Source organism: Rhagoletis zephyria, unplaced genomic scaffold (genome assembly GCF_001687245.7).
Source record: "Rhagoletis zephyria isolate East Lansing unplaced genomic scaffold, Rhagoletis_zephyria_1.1 Rzeph_scaffold_01850, whole genome shotgun sequence".
NCBI lineage: Eukaryota > Metazoa > Arthropoda > Insecta > Diptera > Tephritidae > Rhagoletis > Rhagoletis zephyria.
The window spans coordinates 21,257-43,569 of NW_016158934.1; the positions used below are offsets into that span (position 1 = coordinate 21,257).

The 22,313-nt window shown below is 32.9% G+C and overlaps 2 protein-coding genes across 3 annotated transcripts; both read left to right on the forward strand.

Moving 5' to 3' along the window:
• The first annotated feature begins 10,203 nt into the window (after positions 1-10,203).
• Positions 10,204-17,249, forward strand: LOC108365349 (Odorant-binding protein 19b). Its single transcript, XM_017619353.1, has 5 exons — positions 10,204-10,320; positions 16,506-16,593; positions 16,684-16,772; positions 16,837-16,976; positions 17,030-17,249. The coding sequence occupies exons 1-5, from the start codon at positions 10,207-10,209 to the stop codon at positions 17,112-17,114; spliced, it is 516 nt and encodes a 171-aa protein (XP_017474842.1). The 5' UTR covers positions 10,204-10,206; the 3' UTR covers positions 17,115-17,249.
• A 2,445-nt stretch (positions 17,250-19,694) lies between these two features.
• Obp19c (Odorant-binding protein 19c) lies at positions 19,695-21,145 on the forward strand. Of its 2 annotated transcripts, none has more exons than XM_017619355.1 (4): positions 19,695-19,732; positions 20,203-20,481; positions 20,546-20,599; positions 20,685-21,145. In XM_017619355.1, exons 2-4 carry the CDS (start codon positions 20,257-20,259, stop codon positions 20,841-20,843), a joined length of 438 nt encoding a protein of 145 aa, XP_017474844.1. In that variant the 5' UTR covers positions 19,695-19,732; positions 20,203-20,256; the 3' UTR covers positions 20,844-21,145. The 2 variants fall into 2 exon arrangements, with proteins under 2 accessions (XP_017474844.1, XP_017474843.1); XM_017619354.1 differs by lacking the exon at positions 19,695-19,732 and adding an exon at positions 20,013-20,133.
• Positions 21,146-22,313: the final 1,168 nt, after the last annotated feature.

Below are 22,313 nucleotides of genomic sequence, written 5' to 3' on the forward strand. Positions count from 1 at the left end.
TACGTCAAGTCTAAAGTCTACAGAAATAAGCCAGCAACTATTCCAGCTTTGGAAGACAACATTTCCGAAGAAATTCGGGCTATTCCGGCCGAAATGCTCGAAAAAGTTGCCCAAAATTGGACTTTCCGAATGGACCACCTAAGACGCAGCCGCGGTCAACATTTAAATGAAATTATCTTCAAAAAGTAAATGTCATGGACCAATCTAACGTTTCAAATAAAGAACCGATGAGATTTTGCAAATTTTATGCGTTTTTTTTAAAAAAAAAGTTATCAAGCTCTTAAAAAATCACCCGTTATAAATATAAAGCATTCTGGCACTTCTACATATGTACATTAGACTGCATCACTCCCCATACAAAAAAATCGGTACTATTTTTTCCATTTGAATTATAAAATCTTTTATATCTTAAGACGTCCACCAACAAACTTCGGAAGAATATTAAGATTTAAGTGAGCTGGACCAATTTGAAAATACCTCCTAAAATAAAGTTTTTTATGAATAAATATAGTTTCTTAGAGATTTTTATTGAAAAAATCCCCTCAAATGACAAAACCGTTTTGCTTAAAAAATTTGCATAAAAACATAAAAAAAAAACGTTCAAAAAATTTTAACGTAATCATAATGATGAGATTTTTGATGCCGTTTTTTAACTTTTAACTAACCTAAACTCTTCCGATTTAGACTTAAGAGGTGTCATTGGAAACGTATTTTCTCACCCTTTTTATTTCTTTGCTAATAAACTCATTCAAAAGATTAAAGAGAAAGGGAGCATGAACGAATGTTATTCAAAGTTGAATTAAGATGTGTTGGTATTTGGAAAACAAAAAAAAAAAATTGGGACACGAATGACTTTTTTTTTTACAGAAATAAGAACAATGTGAAAATACCTTTCTACTGAGATCCAACAAGTCTAATACTAGGTTCACATATAAGTAGATTATCCTCATTTTCGAGCTTAACTCCTAATCTGTAATAAGAAAAGGAGATTAGCCATAGAAAATTCGTCCCTTGTTAATCTGTAATTATAAAATAATCTCAGATTTAACCGATAACTTTTCGTTGTCCATCCTAGTTTTATCGATTGCTTATGCGAAGAAGAGGAGAAATGGCAAATGTAAAAGTAAACAAAAATGGACGCTAGCAAGGAAATGAGGGTTTTAAAGGTATTTTTTAATAACATGTTAAGTTAAAATATATTTATATTGCTTAATATAGCAGAAAAACGTGATCACGGTAGCACAGAGAAGAAACATAACTTTTCCTTGAGATGTGAGAATAACAAGCACAACAAATTTGACGGCTAATAATCTGAGATTTGCCTGTGTAAACGGGGTGATTAAAAAACGAGCTTTGATTGAGATAATATTGATATGTGAACATAGTTTTAGTCAGAATAATTTTGGCCCAGTTATTCAAGTTTTTCGTAAGTCGTTGAAAAAAGTAAAAAAACAGCATCAAAAATCTTATTCCTACGATTCCGTTGAAAAGATTTTTAAATGTTTTTATGCAAATTTTTTAAGCTTAATCTTTTTTGTCATCTGAGGGGACCTTTTTCAAAAAGTTCTTTAAGAAACTCTTCATGCTGATTTTAAACTTACCAAAATTTTTTAGCGCATGTAAGAAATTAAGATGATATAGGAGGTTAAGTTAAATTTTTCGATATTTTGAAATATCAATAACCGATTAAACAACTAATGATGCCAGAAAAAAGATAATTAGTTTATCTTTCAGCTGGTGTACATAATTTTTATGATTTTTTATATTTTTAAGTCAAAGATACTAAAAAAAAAAAAATTTTTTTTCATAAAATGACCTTTTTTGAAGAAAATTGCGTAATTAATGCTACAGAAATTTATATTATTTAGAAAGTAAAAGTAATTACCTTACATAAAAACGTTTTTTATTAGTCACAATTTAACGAAAGTAGTAGTAAAAATCGAAATTGTATGTATATCTATTTTTTTAATGGCGTTTACCTAAAATCTGTTTTAAAAATGGTTATAGTAAATACGTCGTAAAAAAAGGTATTAAAATTACCTTTGAATTGGCGTCAATACTTTTCGAATGGGTCAAGTAGTTTCCGAGATATTAAGCATATAAAAAATAGGAAAGTTGAAGTTTAACCTGTTATATTTTCTTTGTTTTTTACTCGGCACAAATACTTTTGCTATGGTTGAAGTCAACGCGAAAAGTTCTATCGATCTGCATTTTTGTTTGTTTTTTTTGTAGCTAAATGGTCGGTATTGTAGCTAGAATCAGCTGTTCGCATGGCAAACGAAATAAAAAATGCCAACATGTTGGCAAATACATTTCGGTTGTCAAATGCTGCCACATCAGCGGCGAGGGCCGGTTTCACTTGGCTGGCGACAATGTGACCTAATGAAAACCAGGCTTAAGCCTGATTATGGCAACTTAACTTAACATAACGGAACGTAGAACTTAGAAAATCAAAAAGAAACAGATTTAGACGTGGCATTAAGTTACGTAAGTTTCGGCTGTTCAATTATAAGCAACACCCATTTAACAGAATTTTTAAGAGAGCCGTAAGTTACGTTAAGTGGCGATAATCAGACCATTCGCCGGATTATGGCAACTTAATTTAACGGAACTTAGAAAATCAAAATAACAGATTCGTCGTGGCATTAAGTTAAGTTTCGGCTGTTCAATTATAAGCAACATCCATTTAAGGGAATGCTTCAATGAGTGCTTGTAAGTTACGTTAAGTTGTCGTAAGTATACTATTTTGGTTAGAAATACAACTATGTGAAAATTGCGTGATTGGCGGAAAAATTTAACTCACGCGCGTTCATGCCAGCAAAAATTTCAATCACGCACGATCAGATATGTAGGTTTCGTGCTTTTCATTCAAAACCGCTCAAATTTACGCGTGAAAAAGCGTGCCACGATGTGTCATGATAGAAATCGCCCATCTCTAACTGTTATATACAGTTATTACTTAGTATCTACATATGTATATCTAATTACATTCTGTTTATTGTAAAATACTCGTACATGATGGTATCGGGCGAATGCTAAATTTTCTACAGGGCGACTTATAAATAATTGCATACTAATTTCATTTAATTTTCTGATTGAGTAGCAAATGCCGGCAGTTATTCGGACGTCAAAATTGAAATTGAATGATGACAATCTAATAACTATGTATATATGTACAGATGTATGTACATACATACATACATTGCGCAATGTCAATGGAAAACGGAATAAAGTAATTAGTGGGTCGAGCGAATTATTAATGGGGGGTACTAATATCACTTGCGTGCTATATGGTGTTTGTGGTCAATTTATTTATGAATAATAATAAAGTGATAATATCTTAATGAGATTTTCATTTGAATAATGGTAGTAACGAAATACATATGATCATTCATTTGTAGTTTTTTTTTTATAAATTTCATTTAAAACATGAATACAAGGATGGATGTACTTTAAACATGGTGGTGGCAGAGGAAGGGGGGGGGGGCACCCACTTCTTATCTTATCAATTTCACACCGAATCCTCACTGTACAAACCAATGAGACGGAATCATCTCAAAACTTTCTTTTAAGCTGACTAGATTTTGTAAGTCTACGTAAAATATTTACTGAAGTATAAATTGAGTTGTTCAATGTTGTTGTTAAACATTGACACTGTTATGAAGTTATAATAACGACCAAAAATATTTGATTTGTTAATTTATATTTTTTTACCCTAATTGAAGTTTTGCTTTGCCTTTATTTTTTGACCATTGAGCCTTTTCGCTGGAAAAGCTTTGGGAATATTGCCTGTGAGTGCATATAAGCTCGAAAACGACATCGAAAACGACATCGGCATACCACACGACATTAAGGTTTTATCTACTTAATCTAAACGCCTTGTCGATGGCGACATGATTTTTTTGAACGCGGCAGCGACCCACGAATTTTTTTGAGTTTGACATAAAAGAAGAGGAAGAATCTTATCTGTCGCTAGAAAAAGATCCAATCTGGCCACAGCTCCATTTTTGGCTAGTCGCAGTGTTGCCATGTCGTCGCCAAAATAATTATCTCCATAAGAGTACATGTTAAAATCATTTGACAGCTGTGGTCCGTAGCCCGTCGTTTCCAATGTGGTTCAAGCTATAAACGCCATGATTCAAACTCAACTAATGCACATTAAAAAGCCAATAGCAGCAGAGGGGCGTATATTTTATTGCTGATTTTGTACTCTAAAATGTCAAAAATGTTAAACAAAATTTGACATTTTAAGCTCATTACATTGAAAATAAAAGAAGGATTTTTCACTAAGTTCTTATTGAGTTATTTGCGCTTATGTTATTTATGTACATACATTGAGTTCCCGGTAAGAAATAAACAGGCATATTTTTATATCCGAGCGCCCTTGTGCAAAAGAAACTTACTACTTGTTCAAATAACGGTTATTTGTAACAGCCTAAAGGAAGAGATATAGACATATGTATGTATGTATGTATATTAGGGTGTATGTATGTATATTAGGGTGGTCCTTAAATGCAGGAAGCAAATTTTTATATAAGATTTCCTGAGCCTCAACCCCTACGTCAATGCTATTATTACAGTCGAAGATAACACATATAAATTTTGGTCCCGCGTAAAGAGTAATAAAATTATAGTTAAAAAAAATCAACAACACGCTTTTATTACAATAAGAACTAAAAAGAAAAAAAATTTTATTGATTTAAAGATTCGATAAATAAGGATAAGAAGTCCCCTAACTTGATGTTATTTAACCTTTTAAACTAGCTTGAAATATGATTAAAGTAATTGGCATGTAGTCATAGTCGAAATAAACTCCACTGAAAAGTTAGTTGCAGTTATCTTTTACAGGCATCCCATTGAAAACATACAGCACCCCATTGGTAGAGGGCTTCGGGTGTACGAATTTGTTGTAACATCAGGAGTTGATTACTTGCTCTAGCTGCTAGTCTCTTAAAATTTCTCCAATCACGTCGAAAGCAGATTTCCCATGCGAACTTTCAACAAAGTTCAATTCTGCCATTTCCTTGAAGGGATTTTCATGATTTCAGGCCTTTAGTAAAGTTAATATCATTTATTCACATTGCTTTTGTTTTTTACACAGCTTTCCTCTTTCAAAAATATATAACTTCACAAAATTTCAATGTCTATTTATCATATTGCTCCAGCGTTAGACGATCTAGAGTCCATACGCATAAGTAGCCCATTACGCCCATTTGGGTGCTTAGAGTTGATATTATAGACAACGTTTTTATGTCAAATAAAAATTAAAAAAAAATGCTATAATAAAAAAAATCAATAGGAAAAGTGGTTGCTTAATTTTTTTTCCGTTTTTTATACGTTGCACATTAATGTAAAAAATGTACAATTAAAGCTCATAAGTATAATAAGACGGAAGAAATACATTTTTTATTATTATGTTTCATTAAAAGGCTTCCAAGATACAGCACTCTAAAGAAAGGTATGTATGACGTTTTTTTTAAATTTAAGTCCCGTGTAAATCGGCAAAATATGCTGCACGTACATTCATGTCTAAGGATTTCTGTTGTTGTCATATATTGAGCTATTCAACCTTGATAACATACTGTTTGATATTGGAAACGTTTTGCAGCAGACACTTTATTCGAACTATTGAATTAAGGCTTTCCAGCCTCATCTCATTTCGAAGATAAGTTTTTGTTGAATTCATTACGGAAAAAAACGCGCTCAACAAAGCATGTGAGTGCGGCAAGGATAATAATATGAATTTACATACTTATATTTCTAAACATTTTATTGCCTGTTGCGGTTTTCACTCCGTAAAGAGCGAAATACACCACACAAGCGGTTTGACAAACCAAGCGAAATTTCCCTTTGCTTCAAGCCATTTGTGCTGTGTATGGGGGTGTTTGAAGGTTTGACAAACCGCCGTCAAACCTTCAAACACCCCCATACACAGCACAAATGGCTTGAAGCAAAGGGAAATTTCGCTTGGTTTGTCAAACCGCTTGTGTGGTGTATTTCGCTCTTAAGCAATTATCCAAAATTCTTCGGAGTCGGATGGTTCTGAGAAAAGTTATTCCATGGGAAAGTTAAAAGAATTAAATATTCAGTTTCCGCTGCTTTTCTGTCCTTCGAAGTCAAATAGTGAATTGGCAGGTCTCTGAAACTCGCCCTCTTGTGATTCACACACTTTTTTGGTGACAAAATCAAAGCTTTTTTAAAAGTATCATTTCAAAAATTCTTCGATTAGGGTGATTAAACATTTTTGCCAGTCTTTTAATATGCTTCTTAAGTCAAGTTTATCACGCAGTTGACTAGCCTCTTCTGCAAAATTATCGTGGAAAACTAAGTTTTTTATATTTTTATAATTGGAAAAAATTTATTTGAAGGGACAAAATCGCCAAATATCCAAAAAAAAATCGCCAAATGTGGACACTCTGAGTAGAAGAGCAATAAATTTAATTTAGCAAGCATTAAACGAACAGGTTGATGTCGCATTATTGCTGAATAAAGTAGGTACACTGAGTAAATTATTTAATTAGTGGTAGTAATTTTATTTATTTTCTTCTGGTCCTGAATTACAGAAGCTTTGAGAAATTCAAGCAAAATTAAAATTTAAATAAACAAAGGTCATAGACAATAACAGCAATAATTGTTTAAAAAAAATTTGTTTATGTGCTGACACACAATATTTATTGTTAATATCTATAATATTTTATTTATTTTAATTGTAAATTTAAAGTTTTTTTTGAATTTCTCAAAGCTTTTGTAATTCAGGATTTGAAGATAATAAATAAATTATGTAATTATGTGAATTATGTAATTTTTTCTTTAAATACCAGACTACTCCTCAAACAAAACATACAATATGTTTTGTTATTTAACCTTTGGCGTAATTTTAAATTTTTCTTAAATGTCAAGTTTTACCTGATTAAAAAACAAATATATATTTTTATTTAATTTCTACTTGAAATTAGCGAAATTTTTTTTAAATATTCAGAGTGCTCGAAGAACGCTGACCAAAAATTCACATTTAAATTATCCAAACAAAAAAACTTAAATACATAACAAATTTGACCAACTTTTTTCTTACTTAGGGTCGTTAACTTTCCATGTTTTTTAGCTCTAAAAAATATCGCCCAATGAAAAAATGCTAAAAACACATACAGCATTTTTTATAATAAGTAATAAAACACAGAAATTTGTCTCCGTGCAATACCACCAACACATTCTCATTTTGGGGTAACATAACTAATACATTCTCATTTTACTCTTTTCTCTTTTCGGCTAGCACTGTTATATCTATATACACCAAAGTGCTCAGAATGAAAAGAGAAATCGATTGATCGATGTCTGTCTGTTCACCTCTCCGTCTGGGCACAGGATAACCCCAGAAAACAACCCTCTTGCTGCTACCGATTCAATGTGGCTTGCTGTTAACAATTTCCGGTCGATTTCAGGTGCCGACTTCAGTATAGTAGCAAAGGTGGCTCTTTCCTTCCGGCACCCAGTAAATGTTAAGAATTATGGATTTGACATGTCTTCAAAACCACAACCTGAAATGCAAATTGAGGTAAATAATGCAATTATTAATAAGTTTAAACAAATGTTGTCAAACATGTCGCCGGCTCTGAATATTAGGCCTGCTCGTTCAGTGCATTAGAGTACCCTAGTGTAAGAAAAAGCGTTTTCTTGCATTAAATGCATGTCGCTTCTTGCGTCAAATGTCAGAAGTTGTTCTGCACTTCACTGCTTTACACTGTTAGTGCACTCACCGAACAGACCTATTGGCTGTCCAATTTAATTGTAAAAACAAATATTTTTAAAATCTAAATATAAAAAATTGTCATTAAAAACCGTTTTATTATTTTCCCTAGTTATTTTATGGCCCATAATATCCCGTGACATTGAACTATCTGAAGAAGAGCACGGAAATATAAGAGGAATGATTTTATGTGGCATGAAAGGTAGTTAAAACACTGCTGAAGTAATCGGACAGCAGAATATAATAAGAAGTTCCTTTAAAAATCCCGACGACTATGGAAAAAATAAGCTTGGTGTTATAGGGCCACCAACCCCAAAAGAGTGGTGCGAATGACATATGTATCTGAAGGTTAGCTAAAAATTGAAATGTATTTGAATCTCTCTGTCACAAGTAAAAGTTCACAATAATTAATAAACACAGTTTTGGTACCTAGGGTGAAGAAATAAATCTCTAAACTCTATGGCACGAAATGCGTTTAAAGAATTTTGCTAATATTACAAATTTTTTAGGAAGAATTGAAAAAAGCTATTTTCAGTGCTGAAAAAATCTTCAATGTAGTTGATCCAGATGCCCACCGTAAATATTTCACAGTCATTCGGTTTCCATGGCAAACCTGCTCTTGGCGAAAGGAATATCTGATTTAAGGTAAAAAGGGAATAGCTTTAGAAAACAAATAAAATCTTTTCACTTTGGGAAAAATGAATATCCAGCACGTTAAGCTGGCGAATTATTCGCTCCTTTCGACCGAAGATATTTGTAAATTCCAGCGGTAAAACATTGTTATTCGTACCGTGGGGATTCGCAAGATCTACTTCTCAACAAGATTTTTACTTATTCAAAACAGATCGAATACGTGTCGAAACTTAAATAAACCAAACTTCAAAATAGGAGGAAATAATATAAATTCTACTACAAAATTGCGGTAAAATGTATGCTGCTAAGCGTAAAAAAAATAATATTGTGCAATATAAATACAATCCAATACCAACAAATGAAATTATTTTTAAAATAATCGGTAACCTGAAACTTGCTTTTGCACATATAAATATTTTCTACGAAAATTTCAACATAATGGTACAATTAAATTATCTTTAGAGGTGTACATACATACGTACATACAGAGCCAATTAAATAAAAGCTTGCAAAAATATTATCGGTGTTGTTTTCTTCGTAATAAAGTTTTCCAAAAACACAAAATTTCTTTTGAACGGAGTGCATAGAAATACATACCCCCTATCCAGTGGCGTAGTCGGATGACAAATTATCTCTTAATGAATATATGAGTAGTCGACTTTTTTATAAAAGTAAGCCATAAATTTAAAAAAAAATGTCTACGACAACAAGTAACATCCGAAATGTATCATTTTTTATTACCTGACAATTTGGATAATAAAGACCCTAATACCATTAAAAAAAAAAATGGAAGTATGGTAGATTTGCAAATTTTATATTTAAAAATTTAATATTGCAGGTTTTGAAACAGTAACTTTTACATAGCTAACTTTTTTTAGCTTTTCGCGTTTTCTCCTCTAGGAAGATTGCTTTGCTTTTTTTTTTGCGGCCTCTTCTACTAGGCACCGAAACTACCACGTTTTCTTGCAGTTTTCTAAGTTCATACGAAGAGGAGACTTTTGAAAGTGTATAAATAAGTATTATAGCGACTTTTGTAAGAGTTGTTAATATTTCATGCTATTTTTTTCAGAATGTAGAAAAAATTTTCACTCTTCTGTTAGTGGACATGAAACCCACCAAAAACTAAAAATCGAAAGAAAATTTACATAGCGCACTTTGCAAGTGGACTACTCAATTGTTGAATATGCTAATTAAGGAGCGGCACTCTGAATGGTTTAACGATGTTAGCGGTACATAATGATGTGCCGATTACAACACAAGAAGTAATTGAAAAAATGTGTGTTAAGCAACGAAGATTAAAAATCGCTTTATAAGTAATAAGATTTTGTAGACTTGTACATAAAAAAATGTAAATAGATACGCGTAAATATATAAATATGCAGATACATATATTCAATGTGTAAAAACTGAAGTGTATACTAACGAAACTTCTACAAAACAAAACTGGACTACACACTAATTAATTAAAATGGTGTAGTAATTTAATTTTTTAAATTTAAATAAAGCATGAATTCCCCATGGAAATAACCGAGTAGACAATAAATATATAACGGTAAAAATGGCACATACATACATATATGAAAGAATGCCCACAGGCGACGCCTCTAGCCATTGTGTATCACAACTTTAAGTTATCGATGCAAATTTTTTTAATGCAAATATGTACATATGTATATACATACATATGTATTTGAGCTAATGGTATTTACAATTTAGATCATTGTCCGATAGATGTCATCGACTAAATAAAAATGTTTAATTTAGTACAATTTCCGGTGCATTACATGCAAATTTCACGCTAAAATTTAATAAAATGCAGTGCCATGTTTATGGAAGTTTTTAGTGTCTTCTTAGCAAGCTCGTGCAAATATAGTAAAAAAATGTTGAAATATTTTATAATCTTTACTGTAACCACTTTTATAAGTTTAACTCAAAATGTGCAGGTGTGTAAAGAAAATAAATACATAAAGTGAAATACCTTTTTAAAAGGCGAGAGTTAACTCATATTAGGCAGTTAACTATTGATTTTTAGAAAAATTATTGAATGTTAATTGCCGAAAGAGGGTTACCACGCACGAGTTAACATACGTTATGTATGATACATACATATTTACTAGTTTATTTAACATAAGAAATAATATTTGAAATCAAGAACAATTTATGAAAAAAGGTGACATCCTTACAATGCAGTACAAGAAAAACTAGAAAAAGCTGTTTCAACAGAAACTGAATACCAAAATCGAATTGTTAGATGTAAAGTCTTTATTGAGAATATGAAGAGCTGGTTGACACTGGAAACAACGCCGATGAGTTTAATAGCCCCGACAGACATAGATACATAAAGGGTGAACACACCAAAACTGCGACAATTAGAAATTACTACCAGAAACAAACTAGCAGGCTTTGAAATTATTTTTTTTTGTATTATAAAACTTGGAAGTTTAGATGTTATTAAAATGTTAAAATATTAGTTATTATTTGCTCCATATGCAAGTGATCGGTATTTTCATCGCAGACGCGCCATAATGTTCTGCACGACTTCAATATTTTTCACTGTTTCACCTGTTTTCTGCAAGATTTCTTTGACAATTGACCAATATTCCCCAATAGGACGTGGCTCTGGGCTATTGGGTGGATTGCAGTCGTGAGGTACAAAATTGATGTTATTTGCATTATACCACGGCAATGTGTCCTTGGCATAGTGGCAGGTTCCCACGTCCGCCTAGAACAGTGGCCTACTCCTTATCTGTTGATAAATGACAGAAGACGCCTTTTGAGGCACTCATCCCGATAAACTTGATCATTCATTGTCCCGGATGGGAAAAAAGGGCTGCTCTTACGGCCACAGGATCAAATAGCTTGCCAAACCATGTGGTTTTTTGGAAATTTGGACTTCATTTTCAGCTTACAACTTTCAGGGGCATCTTGACGACTTGCACCAGTATAAAAATCTTGACCTGCAATATATTTTGAATTTTTATAGCAGTAGGTTTCGTAGTCCATAACAATGCAGTTGTATTTTTTAATTTAGAATTCATACAACTTCCGAATGCGGGATTTCGCTGTAACATTCTACTTTGCGCCTCGGTCTGGCGCTGTTTGAGCTGTAGAACATCTCAATGAAGCTTTCCGCTTTACCTTTTGTACGAAAAACTGCGATCTGCGTACGGATTTTGCAACATAACGCGACAAAATCTTCGGATTTCGCGAAAACGCACTGAGGACCTTCCGAGCACTGTTTTTATCACTTTGACCATGCTAACCCCCGCTCCCTGGTTTTCTCGTAACTGCCAGGCCTTATTTGTACCGATTAAAACCCTGCAAAGTGTCGAATAGTGCAATCTTCAATTTTTTAGCAATTTTACGTGTACTTAAGGCCGGATCATTTATAAACTCGTGCAAAATGGTTTGTCTCGTTTCTAACTCGGTTGCCATTTTTAACTCAACTAGGAATCGAATTCAAATGAAATTTCTTCTACGTCCAACTAAGGTCATGTGGTCAGCTTATGGTATTTGAATTTAAAAATATTGAATTCGTTTTGGGTAAGTTATAAGCTTCCCAAAGTGTCGCAGTTTTGGTGTGTTCACCCTTTATAAGGGCTGTTCAGGGTATTGTGGAAATTATGCTTGCTACCATGGCAACCCTGTGCATTTTATTGTTGTGAATTTACTAATGCACCGAATGTGGGTGCTTCCATCGGAAGGTCTACCCCGACAAAAAAAAAAATTAAGTCATATATCTAACGTGTTTCTGGGCCAATTTATCTGCTTTTTTATAATACTGACTATGTAAGTAGAAAAATTCTTGTTTAAAATGGTTTTGCTGGGTGGCGCCAAGCTCGAGATATTTTGAAAAACCGTTTTTATGGTCCGATTTGGCATTTTACCCTGAATTGGCGCTGAAGTCAAAATATAAAGTATATTCGACATAAAATGCATGTTGTATTTGCGTTAAAAATTCATTTAAAGTCAATATTAACAAATATATAACGACGGGATTTTATGTCACGAGACGCCGAGTCACGTAACGTTTCACACTTGGGGTTGTAAAAGAAAATCGAAACAAGTTGCTTTAATTCAAAAAACTATAAAAACAACTAGAATTACTCCAAATCACATTAAAACAAGTTTCATGAAAAGAACTATCCACAATTCGCAGAGTTTTGTGATTTTGTAAGAAATGAAAAAATAATCTTCCATTTTTTGTCTCGTAAAGCCACTCTCTTTTTAATGGCTTATATTTAAGGACCATGCGGTTCGATTATTTTCATTTTTCGGCTAAATGTAGAGCTAATTATGTGCTATATAAGGGTCTAAAAAAAGTAAAAGAAAACAAATGTCTTTTCTTGTTTGGGTCTCATTGAAACGTACGACTGTCATGTATGTGACATATGGAAATACCCATATGCAAATGCAAGAGCATATGCACAAGATCCTGAACAGCCCTTTAGTTTATATACTACACTAGCATTGTGTACTACATTTCTGTCGCTATGTTCATATTAAAGCACAAATAACATATTTTCGATCAAAGTATATAACGTAAATCATGTGCATTCAGACTTGCCTTCATGATTTCTATAGATTTATTTGTATTATTTTACTCAACAGTGGCAGCCAAAATAAATGACAGGAAATTTTTTTCAGTTGGTTCTTAATTTATGATAAATTATCTCATTTCTAAATAATTTATTGTACAGGGAAAAATTACTTGATTTGCTTATAAATTATGAATGCCGTAAATTACGATAATATGAACAAACAAAGCTTAAAATGACGTTTGGGATAATGAAACAAATTATCAGTAAAGGCTGGTCCACATAGAACTTTCGCATTGGCTTTGGCGTTGGCGTTGGTTTGACAAAACGCACGTTAAAGGTATGTTTGCTACAATGAACGCTTGGCCGCGAATGCCTTGGCCCCTAAATTAACATACTAACGACAGATAAATTAATATTTCATATCAATAATTGCATGAAAAACTATATTTTTTCCCCAGAATTTGATTAAAAAGGTAAACTATTAAAAAAAAATGTAATTATTTGCAACAGCTGACGATTTCTGCCTCCTGTTGGAATTTTGGCTATGTGGACGGCTGCATTTGAATTCATGTCTTTATATTCAGCTGTTGAAGCGACGTCAACGCCAACTCAACGCCAAAGTTCTATGTTAAACGTACTAAATGCGCTTCCTTATAAAAAACATCTCGCCGCACAGTGGGAAGCAAAATGTGGGCAAAAATAGAATTATTAACGGATTTAAATGAAAATTCGGTTTTTAGTAAAACTGAGGACGCTAAATTCAAAAATGCAATTTGTTATAACTTTCATACTTTCCTGTAGCTTTGCAATAAAGTTTTATTTTTTGAAACGGGTTGCCACCTGTTACAAATTTTATTAAAGTTAGTTAATAAGTTAAATGAATATCAAATCACTTTAATTAAGGGAACAAGGTATTGAAAATATGTATGGGTGTTAGACAAAAGAAAAAATTGGACATATTTAGCAAGAAATAAGCGAAGAGTAATAACATTCCTGAGTTAATTTAAGAGTCCAGTAATTTAAAAGGAATGTAATCAGAATAAATCACTGATTGACAATGTTGGAATTTGTAACAAAATGACAAATACAATGTCGTAAACCCTTGGTTTGACACAATTATTATTTTAGTTTAACTAAATTTAACTCCACAAACAGGTGGCAACCCTCTTCGTAATATTTGCAAGCTAAAACCTTTTTAAACCTCATTCGCCTGACTCCCATATGGTGATACCTATCTATTTCAATTACCTAATTCCAATGGAACTTGATATTTTAAACAGGTGGCGCCCTCTTCATTTAGTTAAGAAATAAACCCTTTTCATGCACATTTCGATTGATGCCTATCTCTTAATAATTCATTTAACTTATTAAAAAATTGGGATTTAATTGTTTAACAGGTGGCAACTCTTAAAAAAAAAATAAACCAGCGTTTTAATATAACACTTCATTTTTGAAAATAGAACGAATCATGCAGATCTGATGGCACTGATAAAAAATTAAACAAATATTTTATGCATTAGCAAAATACGCATTACTTCAAAAAGTGCAAAAAATTACCACGTTTTTATTTCTTCTTACGAAAGCTAAAAACCCGTACTATTTAATAAATAATAAAATGTTTTTACGTATATTTTTTATTCATTCCATTAAAATTTACCTTTGTTTGAAATTTTGATAAAAAATTGTTTTTCTGGAATACCGCAGGGACACCCTGTGTTTAATTTTATTCTAAAATTTGTATTCCTGTAGTTCTCTACTATCTATATGGAAATAAAAAACGTCAAACCAACATTTTATTTCAAAGATTGTATTTTTGACATTTGTTTCCGTGCAGAGCTTACGCATGGCTATGCTCTTACTAAAATGCTTAGTATAAAATTTGTCGGCCTTAGTGGCTTCCTGGCGGCATATAATTTATTTTATAGCGAAATTTTTGTTTAATTCTTTTTAGTGGATAAATTACCTTTACAAAGATACCAAACACGTTCAGATTGACGAAAGGAGAACAGATAAAAACAAATTGGTGGAATTGGGGTACAACTGAGAAAAAAAGGGGGACAAATAAAACTAAGTGCATTCAACAAAAAATTGATTTATTCGCTTATGGAACAACAAAACCGTTCGAAAATAAAAAATCAATAACATTTGAACAAAACAAAAGTTACACTGGCGATCAAAACTGAGTGCATGGTGATCTTATTTTAAATATTTACAGTGTCTTTCAAGTACATTTTTGGTTATATTTTATAAAAATATTTTTCATGCTTTAGCCAAAACCAAATTAAAACTTTCAAACTGAATACAAACTCTAGAAAAATGCTACAAATTTCCATAAAAATTTGGCACTTTTAAATCTGAATTCTTGGATATGCAGCTACATGGTTACATGGCTAAAGTTTTACGCGGCTAAAAACCACATAGCACTTTGATACTTTTTTTCTGATGGTCTTTTTCCATACGAAGATGAATTTGAAGAAAATGATGATAGAACGTTTGCAAAAAAAAAAAATTTACAAAAAATCAACAAGATTAAAAAGTTCAAAATTTTTATGGAAATTGGTTGCATTTTTCTAAAATTTGTATATGGTTTTGTTTAAAGTATAAATAGTGTTTTTATAAAAAATAACAAAACAATTAACTTGAAAATCACTGTAGATATTTAAAAAAATCGCCATTCTCTCAGTTTTGATCGCCAGTGTATGTACATAAAAAATATATTTACATATACATATGTGTACATATTTAACCTTAAATATGGCATACGAATATTTTTAAATAAAATCTATACTTTTCGTTCAACTTTGATTCAACTAATCGTCTGTGAAAGTTGAACAAGACAAACACGCTTTAAGCGAAAAGTGAACGATTTCGGGCAAAAATGGGGGACCTACGCAACCTTCCGTAGCAAGGGGAGGAAAAGAGTCAAAATGGGGTATGTTCCCCCCAATGGGGTACGTATGGCAACCCTAATTTTTGCCCACTTAGGCGACACTGTGCGCGGTGCTAATGATTTCCCAGCGTCGGGAGGAGGAAGGCCTGAGTGTACGTACTCACATACTATAGCCCTACCGAGCTGAGCGAAGCATTCAATTTGCTGTAACTTTTTGAGAGTGTTTATAAAGCAAGATTTTGAAGAAATTCGAAGTTATCCACAGAAGAGACTGGCTATCTGACGCCATTTCAAGCAACATCGAGATCCCAATCCTCACCGATGGTTCCGAAATGGACATCAGAACAGAATCAAGCTTACTTCTAGATTACTGCAATATTTTTTTGTCTGAGATCTGTCCAAACTTGGTAAATATGATCGTCCTTGTTTATTCAAGACTCGCCTTTCTTGAAGATAGTCTTGCTGCTATCAACGCCATGCGGCCGGTAGCGGTTAACTCGATATGAGTATAGGAATGTTGAGAATTCGGTCTTGTTCGAGTTGTAATCACATCCGCAGTGTTGCGGGAATTATTAAAATATCATGTTCGATGTGGCTTTCTAAATCTTTTAATTTTATTTTTTAAGCAGTTCACAAACTAGTCCCTCGAGAGATATCTGTTGTAATCCGCTGTTTTGATTTTTAATTTCCCTTCCAGGCTAATGATATCATGAAGCTGCCTATGGGCCTTTTGCTGGAAGGCGTTGCACCTTATGCCAATAAATGTGATCCGAAGCCTGAACTGGGTGAGTTTCTAAACATTACAAATTGTAATTCATCTCAAAGTTCTGGAACAGAGTGCATACATATTTACTGTACTTTGTTAATTCTTTAAGAACACATGGAGGAACTCTTCTTGTTTAAAGAGGACGCACAGCATGCAACGAAATGCTTCCGTCGTTGCCTAATGGATCAGTTTGAATTGGTATGAAATATAGTAAAATATTTTTTTTGCAAATTTTGAAATAATAACATTTCTATTTACGCAGTTCGTAGAAGGTGGAACACAAGTTCATACCGAGAAGTTGGCGTACGGCATGCTTTTGCTGTATCCTGATAAAATGGATGAGCTGAGCGAAATATCAGATGGCTGTAACGAGCAAAACAATCAAATGGGCATCGAAGAGAAGTAAGTTGGAAAGTAATTTCATTACTAACACTAAGCAATTTTCTATTAAATAGGTGCGAAGTAGCCCATTCATATGCAATGTGTATGCTGAAAGAAATGCAGTCGCGTAATTATGAAATACCTGAGGTCGAGCAGTGAAATTGTATGCGTACAGCGCTCTTTGGAGTAAAATTGATAACACGATCAAACACATGTATTTTGTTTTTTTACTTAGATTGCTTTCAATAAAAATTTAGTGGCATATTTAGTTTGTGGCTAAAGATGATAATTAAACCATAATTTTAGTTAAAATGGCGCGCAGTACCTCTTACAGCATATGGAGGTTCAAAATTATTATTCGCTATTATCTCATACGTGGTATTGAATTTGATGGACAAGACGTATTAAACCAAGCCTCGAATAATCGACGAGGCCACGCTGCGGCGATTATTAACATGTTACCTTTTTGTGTTATCGTGCATGGGTTTAATACTTATGAACGCGGCACTGCCGTACACTAGCCGGTCGGCGCACAGTGTGAAAAATCGATTTTTTTCGCGAAAATATCTAACATATTGAGATAAGATAGCGAATTGAATGCAACTGCGTTTTATAGCTCAAGTGCCAAAGAATTTAGGAAAAATAGTCCCGTATATTTGGAGCTTTAAAATTACCTTAAAAAGTGTCGTGTTTCACCTTTTCTTTGATCTGAAAACATTTTGAAAAAGTTTTAAGACCATTTTCTTTAGTTTGAACCTTGGATGACAATTTGCTGTACTAGAGTAGAGACTAAAAAATCAAATAAGCTGTTCTAGTAACACCACCTTATGTAGATGCGCCTTGTTCCATTCCATTGCGCTGCTGCATGAATTCGCGACGAATGCACTCGAAGCTTTTCATTAACTTGGGCGCTTTGCTGAGGGGATAATCGCCGTGAAGGACTATTACGATTGTAATAAAACTGCAGGATCGTAGTATTGTTGTAATGCTAAAACCGAATATGCCATAAAATTTATAGTTTGACAGTTAACATGTATTAAGGCTCACCGATCTTGAGTTCTATATCACATTCATACTTTTTCGGTTGACAACTGCCAAGTCAATTGTCATTTTCAATTGAGTAGCAAATGTATTTGTTTAGCAAAATCAATGATTTCTGGTATTCAAGCTATGATATAACAACAGTAATTATATTTATGAATGGTGAAAATTTGAGGCCGTTTGCTATACGTTCTGCCAAAACAATTTGACCTAGGGACCAATACTTTTTTAAGATTTTTTTATTTTATAGGAAATTCGTCATTTCCAAAACTTCAGTTTTCTCATTTTTCAATCAAGTTATTAGCTTTTGAATTTTTGGAAATTTCGGATGCCATATTGGATCTTGCTTTTTGAACTTTTAAACTAGTACTTTTAGTAGTACTATGAATATATGAAGCATAAGATGAATAAACATTTTAAAAACTAGTTTGAAATTTGTAATAAGCGAACTTGAAAACCACTTAATACCAAATCGATAAATATCAATAACAAAATCGATAAATATCGATAACATAAGCGATAACTATCGATAACAAAATCAATAAAAATATTGATAACAAAATCGATAAAAATATTGATAACAAAATCGATAAATATCGGTAACAAAATCGGTAAAAATATCGAANATAACATAAGCGATAACTATCGATAACAAAATCAATAAAAATATTGATAAAAAAATCGATAAAAATATTGATAACAAAATCGGTAAAAATATCGGAAAAAATCGATAAATATCGATAACAAAATCGATTAAAATTATCGATAACAAAATCGATCAAAATATCGCTAACAAAATAGTTAAAAACATCGATTACAAAATCGATAACGAAATCGAAAAAAGATTATTATATCCATAAGTTCCAAAACTGGGGTCCGTTTGACTCGCATTACGAAAAACCGAAAAAAAGGCGAACAAATTGAAATTTGACTCGTACGCCCTCAAAATTTCGTGAAAGTTGCGAATTTTTTGCCTTTTTCATACAATTTTCGCAATTAAATCGAAATTTTGGTGGTGTACGAGTCAAACGGACCTCAGATTCGGATTCAGTGCGTCGAAATACATATCGGTAGGTGGGTCTGGTTAAAATCACACTCTACTTGTTTTTTGCAACTTTTTTTAATTATTTTCCATATCCACCTATTTAGCTCACTGTAAGCACAAATTTATCAAACCAGTCGCAGAAGAAAGTATTATAAATGAATTACAAAAACAAAAACACTGATGAAGTTACAGATTCCCCAAACTCTGAAACAGCCAAAGGAATGAGAATGAAGAATTCCTTTTAAAAAGCTTCAGAAAAAGCTGACACATCTGGTTTGGTTTGTAAGCGCTGTTTAAACAACGAACTCACCATTATGCTAGATTCTAATGGTTTCTTGAAAATACTTGACATCCCCATTCGTATCCGCATCCGCGGATGTTAGCTGTTAGACATCCGCATCCACGAAATCAGCGCATCTTGCGCCCGTCACCAGTGGGTACCTCAGGGTCGGAACATTTGCATCCCATCGTACAATGTATGTCGATGTCGTTGTGAAGATTATACAACTCATTGTTTATAAATCTTCCATTTGATTCCTGATTATTTAATAATTAAAAACAGGGTGTTAAGGCGCACTGATAAGGCGGTTGATAACTGTCAGAGTTACGCAATGTTTACATACCCACAAAAAAGGTGGCACGCTCACTGTAAAATAGGCGGTTTATCGAGTTTCGACTGTTCCTCAAAAAGGTAACATATTTCAGTGACTTTACTACATTCATTTGCACTTTCACGGTCGTCTGAATTGTAAAACATAATTTAAATTAATCGTAAAACGCTTACGCAAAAGTATTTGCTCTAGAAAAACAATAATACACTTGAACTTGAAGTTTTTTTTAGTTTCAAAAGTAATAATAATAATAAGAAACGAATAAACCGTCAACTTTAAAAAATTCTGATTACGCCAGCAAAACTCAGCTTAAAGCATGCGTTTTCACAAACGTGAAGACTACTATAAAAGCGAAAGTTTTTTGATTAGCACTTCAGAATTTACAGACCTGCAAGCATACAAAAAATTCATTAAGAAAATGATAAGTCTAAGAAACAAGATGTTATGTACCGTTATACTTTGCCTGGCCGCTTTTCAAAGTGTAAATTTCTTAACTTAGCTTAATAAATAAATTTTCTTATATCTGATTTTCTTTACCTATATACCACAGCTAAATGCACTCGACACTAACCCTTACAAGCTATCTGGAAAACGCAAACCTTTGATGACACGCCAGAATTCTTTGGAATTGGGGGACTATAAACGCACAAAACGCCAATTAACGCAGCCCATGCAGGAGTTTCAGGATTTTATAACAAATTCGAAAACTCAGTGCGCAAATGGGATGGGTTTTAGTGCCGATGAATTGCAAAAATCTTTGCTTTACGAAGATCAGCCAACTCGCAAGGAGAAGTGTCTCATTGAATGCATTTTAAAGCGGATGGAAGTGGTGAGTAAATTTGGAATTTTTTGGGCTTTAATTTAAATACATAACAATTTCCCTTAACTTCCAGATGGACAAGGATAATACGTTGTCTACAGCGGCAATTGGTCGCATTGCCAACATAGTGAGTACACAGCCTACTAAAATATTATCAACTCATACTTACATACATACATATACATATATTCCTAATTCCAAAATGCTTACAGGTCGGTAACAACAATCCTTTAATTACTTCAATCGCAATGGCTACAGCTGACAATTGCAAAAAGTTCATAAATGCCGAAGACTCCTGCGAGCGCGCACACCAAATTAATATATGCATTGCCACCGAAATGAAGATGCGTAAAATTAAATTAATTTATTAGAAATTTAGCAACCACATTAGAATGTTAAATATTAACCCATAATTAGGTGCATTGAAAAAATCGCATATGTAAATAGTCACTAGAGATCCTACTGATCTCGAAGGAAATGGAAGATTTCCTGTCAAGAATATTAAGACTGTTACTTTAGCGAACTTTTTGGCGATGAAAATTTCAAAGTAACACAAATGGCTAATCGTTTTTGGCAAGCTATGACAAAATTAAAGTACCCAATATATCTAATTAAGGACTGGCTTTCAAATGAAAGTTGAGTTAGTGATATACATACATAGCTATAATAGATTCATACATATGTATGTATATAAAATTTTTCAATAAATTTGTTTAGAATTTTTAAATTTGCATATCATTTTGGTTTTCTGTATTCATACATATGTGTGTATGTATGTGCATAAATATATTCATATGTATGAATATAACTTTGTTTATTATGAGCGCTAGCAATAGTTTCCTTCCCCAACTTTTCTGGATGCTAAACACAAATTTTCTTTGGAAACAAGTAAGAAAATCTAAGTTCGGGCGGAGTCGAACAATAAATACCCTCGCAAGTATTAAATATATGTTTTTCACCTTTCCGAAAACTACCGCTACATGGTAAGCCGGGGTCGTTTTACCCCTATTTTAAACATCTTCGATAGAACGTTCGGTTGGACATAACGAGATAAACTTATATAGTCATATGTGGGCGGCATCACGCCCATTTTCCAAAATTCCAAATAATGTTACTTTTTTTCAAGGGATTGTTGTTAGTACAAATTTTGAGTAAATTAGTTCCTTAAATTTCGAAATATAGAAGTTACAAGCGTTTCTGAAATTTCCCGTTATATGAAAAGTGACCATAATTTTAGTCCGATTTCAAAAATTTTCAACGTTTGGCTTCTATGTGGCAAGCACAATAACCATACCGAGTTTGGTCCAAATTAGTAGAACGGTAACCGAGATACATGTATCTGATCATAAGAGGGCGGTGCCACGCCCATTTTCCGAAATTGTATCACAAACGTATTTCTTGGTAAAGAATTGTTGCAAGCATCAATTTGGAATAAATTAGCTTTAGAAGCTACTGATTTATCGAAGATTTCGTATTTCTCTAAATTACCGTCTTATAATATGTGGACGTGGTTATTGCCCGATTTTAAAAATTTTCAGCCATTTGTTACGTTGTACCAAGGTCAACAATTGTGCCAAGTATTGGGAGAAATTGGTGGAGCGGTTACCATTTTCCAAAAATGTATATACTCTTATTTGTCGCCTAAAAATGATTGTAAATATCAATTTTGAGTGAATAGGCTTGAGTAGTTACTAAAATATCGCAGTTTTCGTATTTCTGAAAACTTCCGTTATATGGGAGGTAGGCGTGGTTATTGTCCGATTTGGCCCATTTTCAATAACATTCGTCCTACGCCGAAAAGAAGTATACATGGTAAGTTTCGTTAAGATATCTCAATTTTT

Bases quoted from the DNA above. Each gene is read 5' to 3' on its own strand.
- Obp19c (XM_017619354.1), top strand. From the start codon at position 20,071: ATGATAAGTCTAAGAAACAAGATGTTATGTACCGTTATACTTTGCCTG. The intron at 20,482-20,545 runs GTGAGTAAATTT...CTTAACTTCCAG, and splicing joins TTTTAAAGCGGATGGAAGTG to ATGGACAAGGATAATACGTT. The intron at 20,600-20,684 runs GTGAGTACACAG...AAATGCTTACAG, and splicing joins TTGGTCGCATTGCCAACATA to GTCGGTAACAACAATCCTTT.
- LOC108365349 (XM_017619353.1), top strand. From the start codon at position 10,207: ATGGAAGTTTTTAGTGTCTTCTTAGCAAGCTCGTGCAAATATAGTAAA. The intron at 10,321-16,505 runs GTGTGTAAAGAA...TTTCCCTTCCAG, and splicing joins GTTTAACTCAAAATGTGCAG to GCTAATGATATCATGAAGCT. The intron at 16,594-16,683 runs GTGAGTTTCTAA...TAATTCTTTAAG, and splicing joins TGATCCGAAGCCTGAACTGG to AACACATGGAGGAACTCTTC.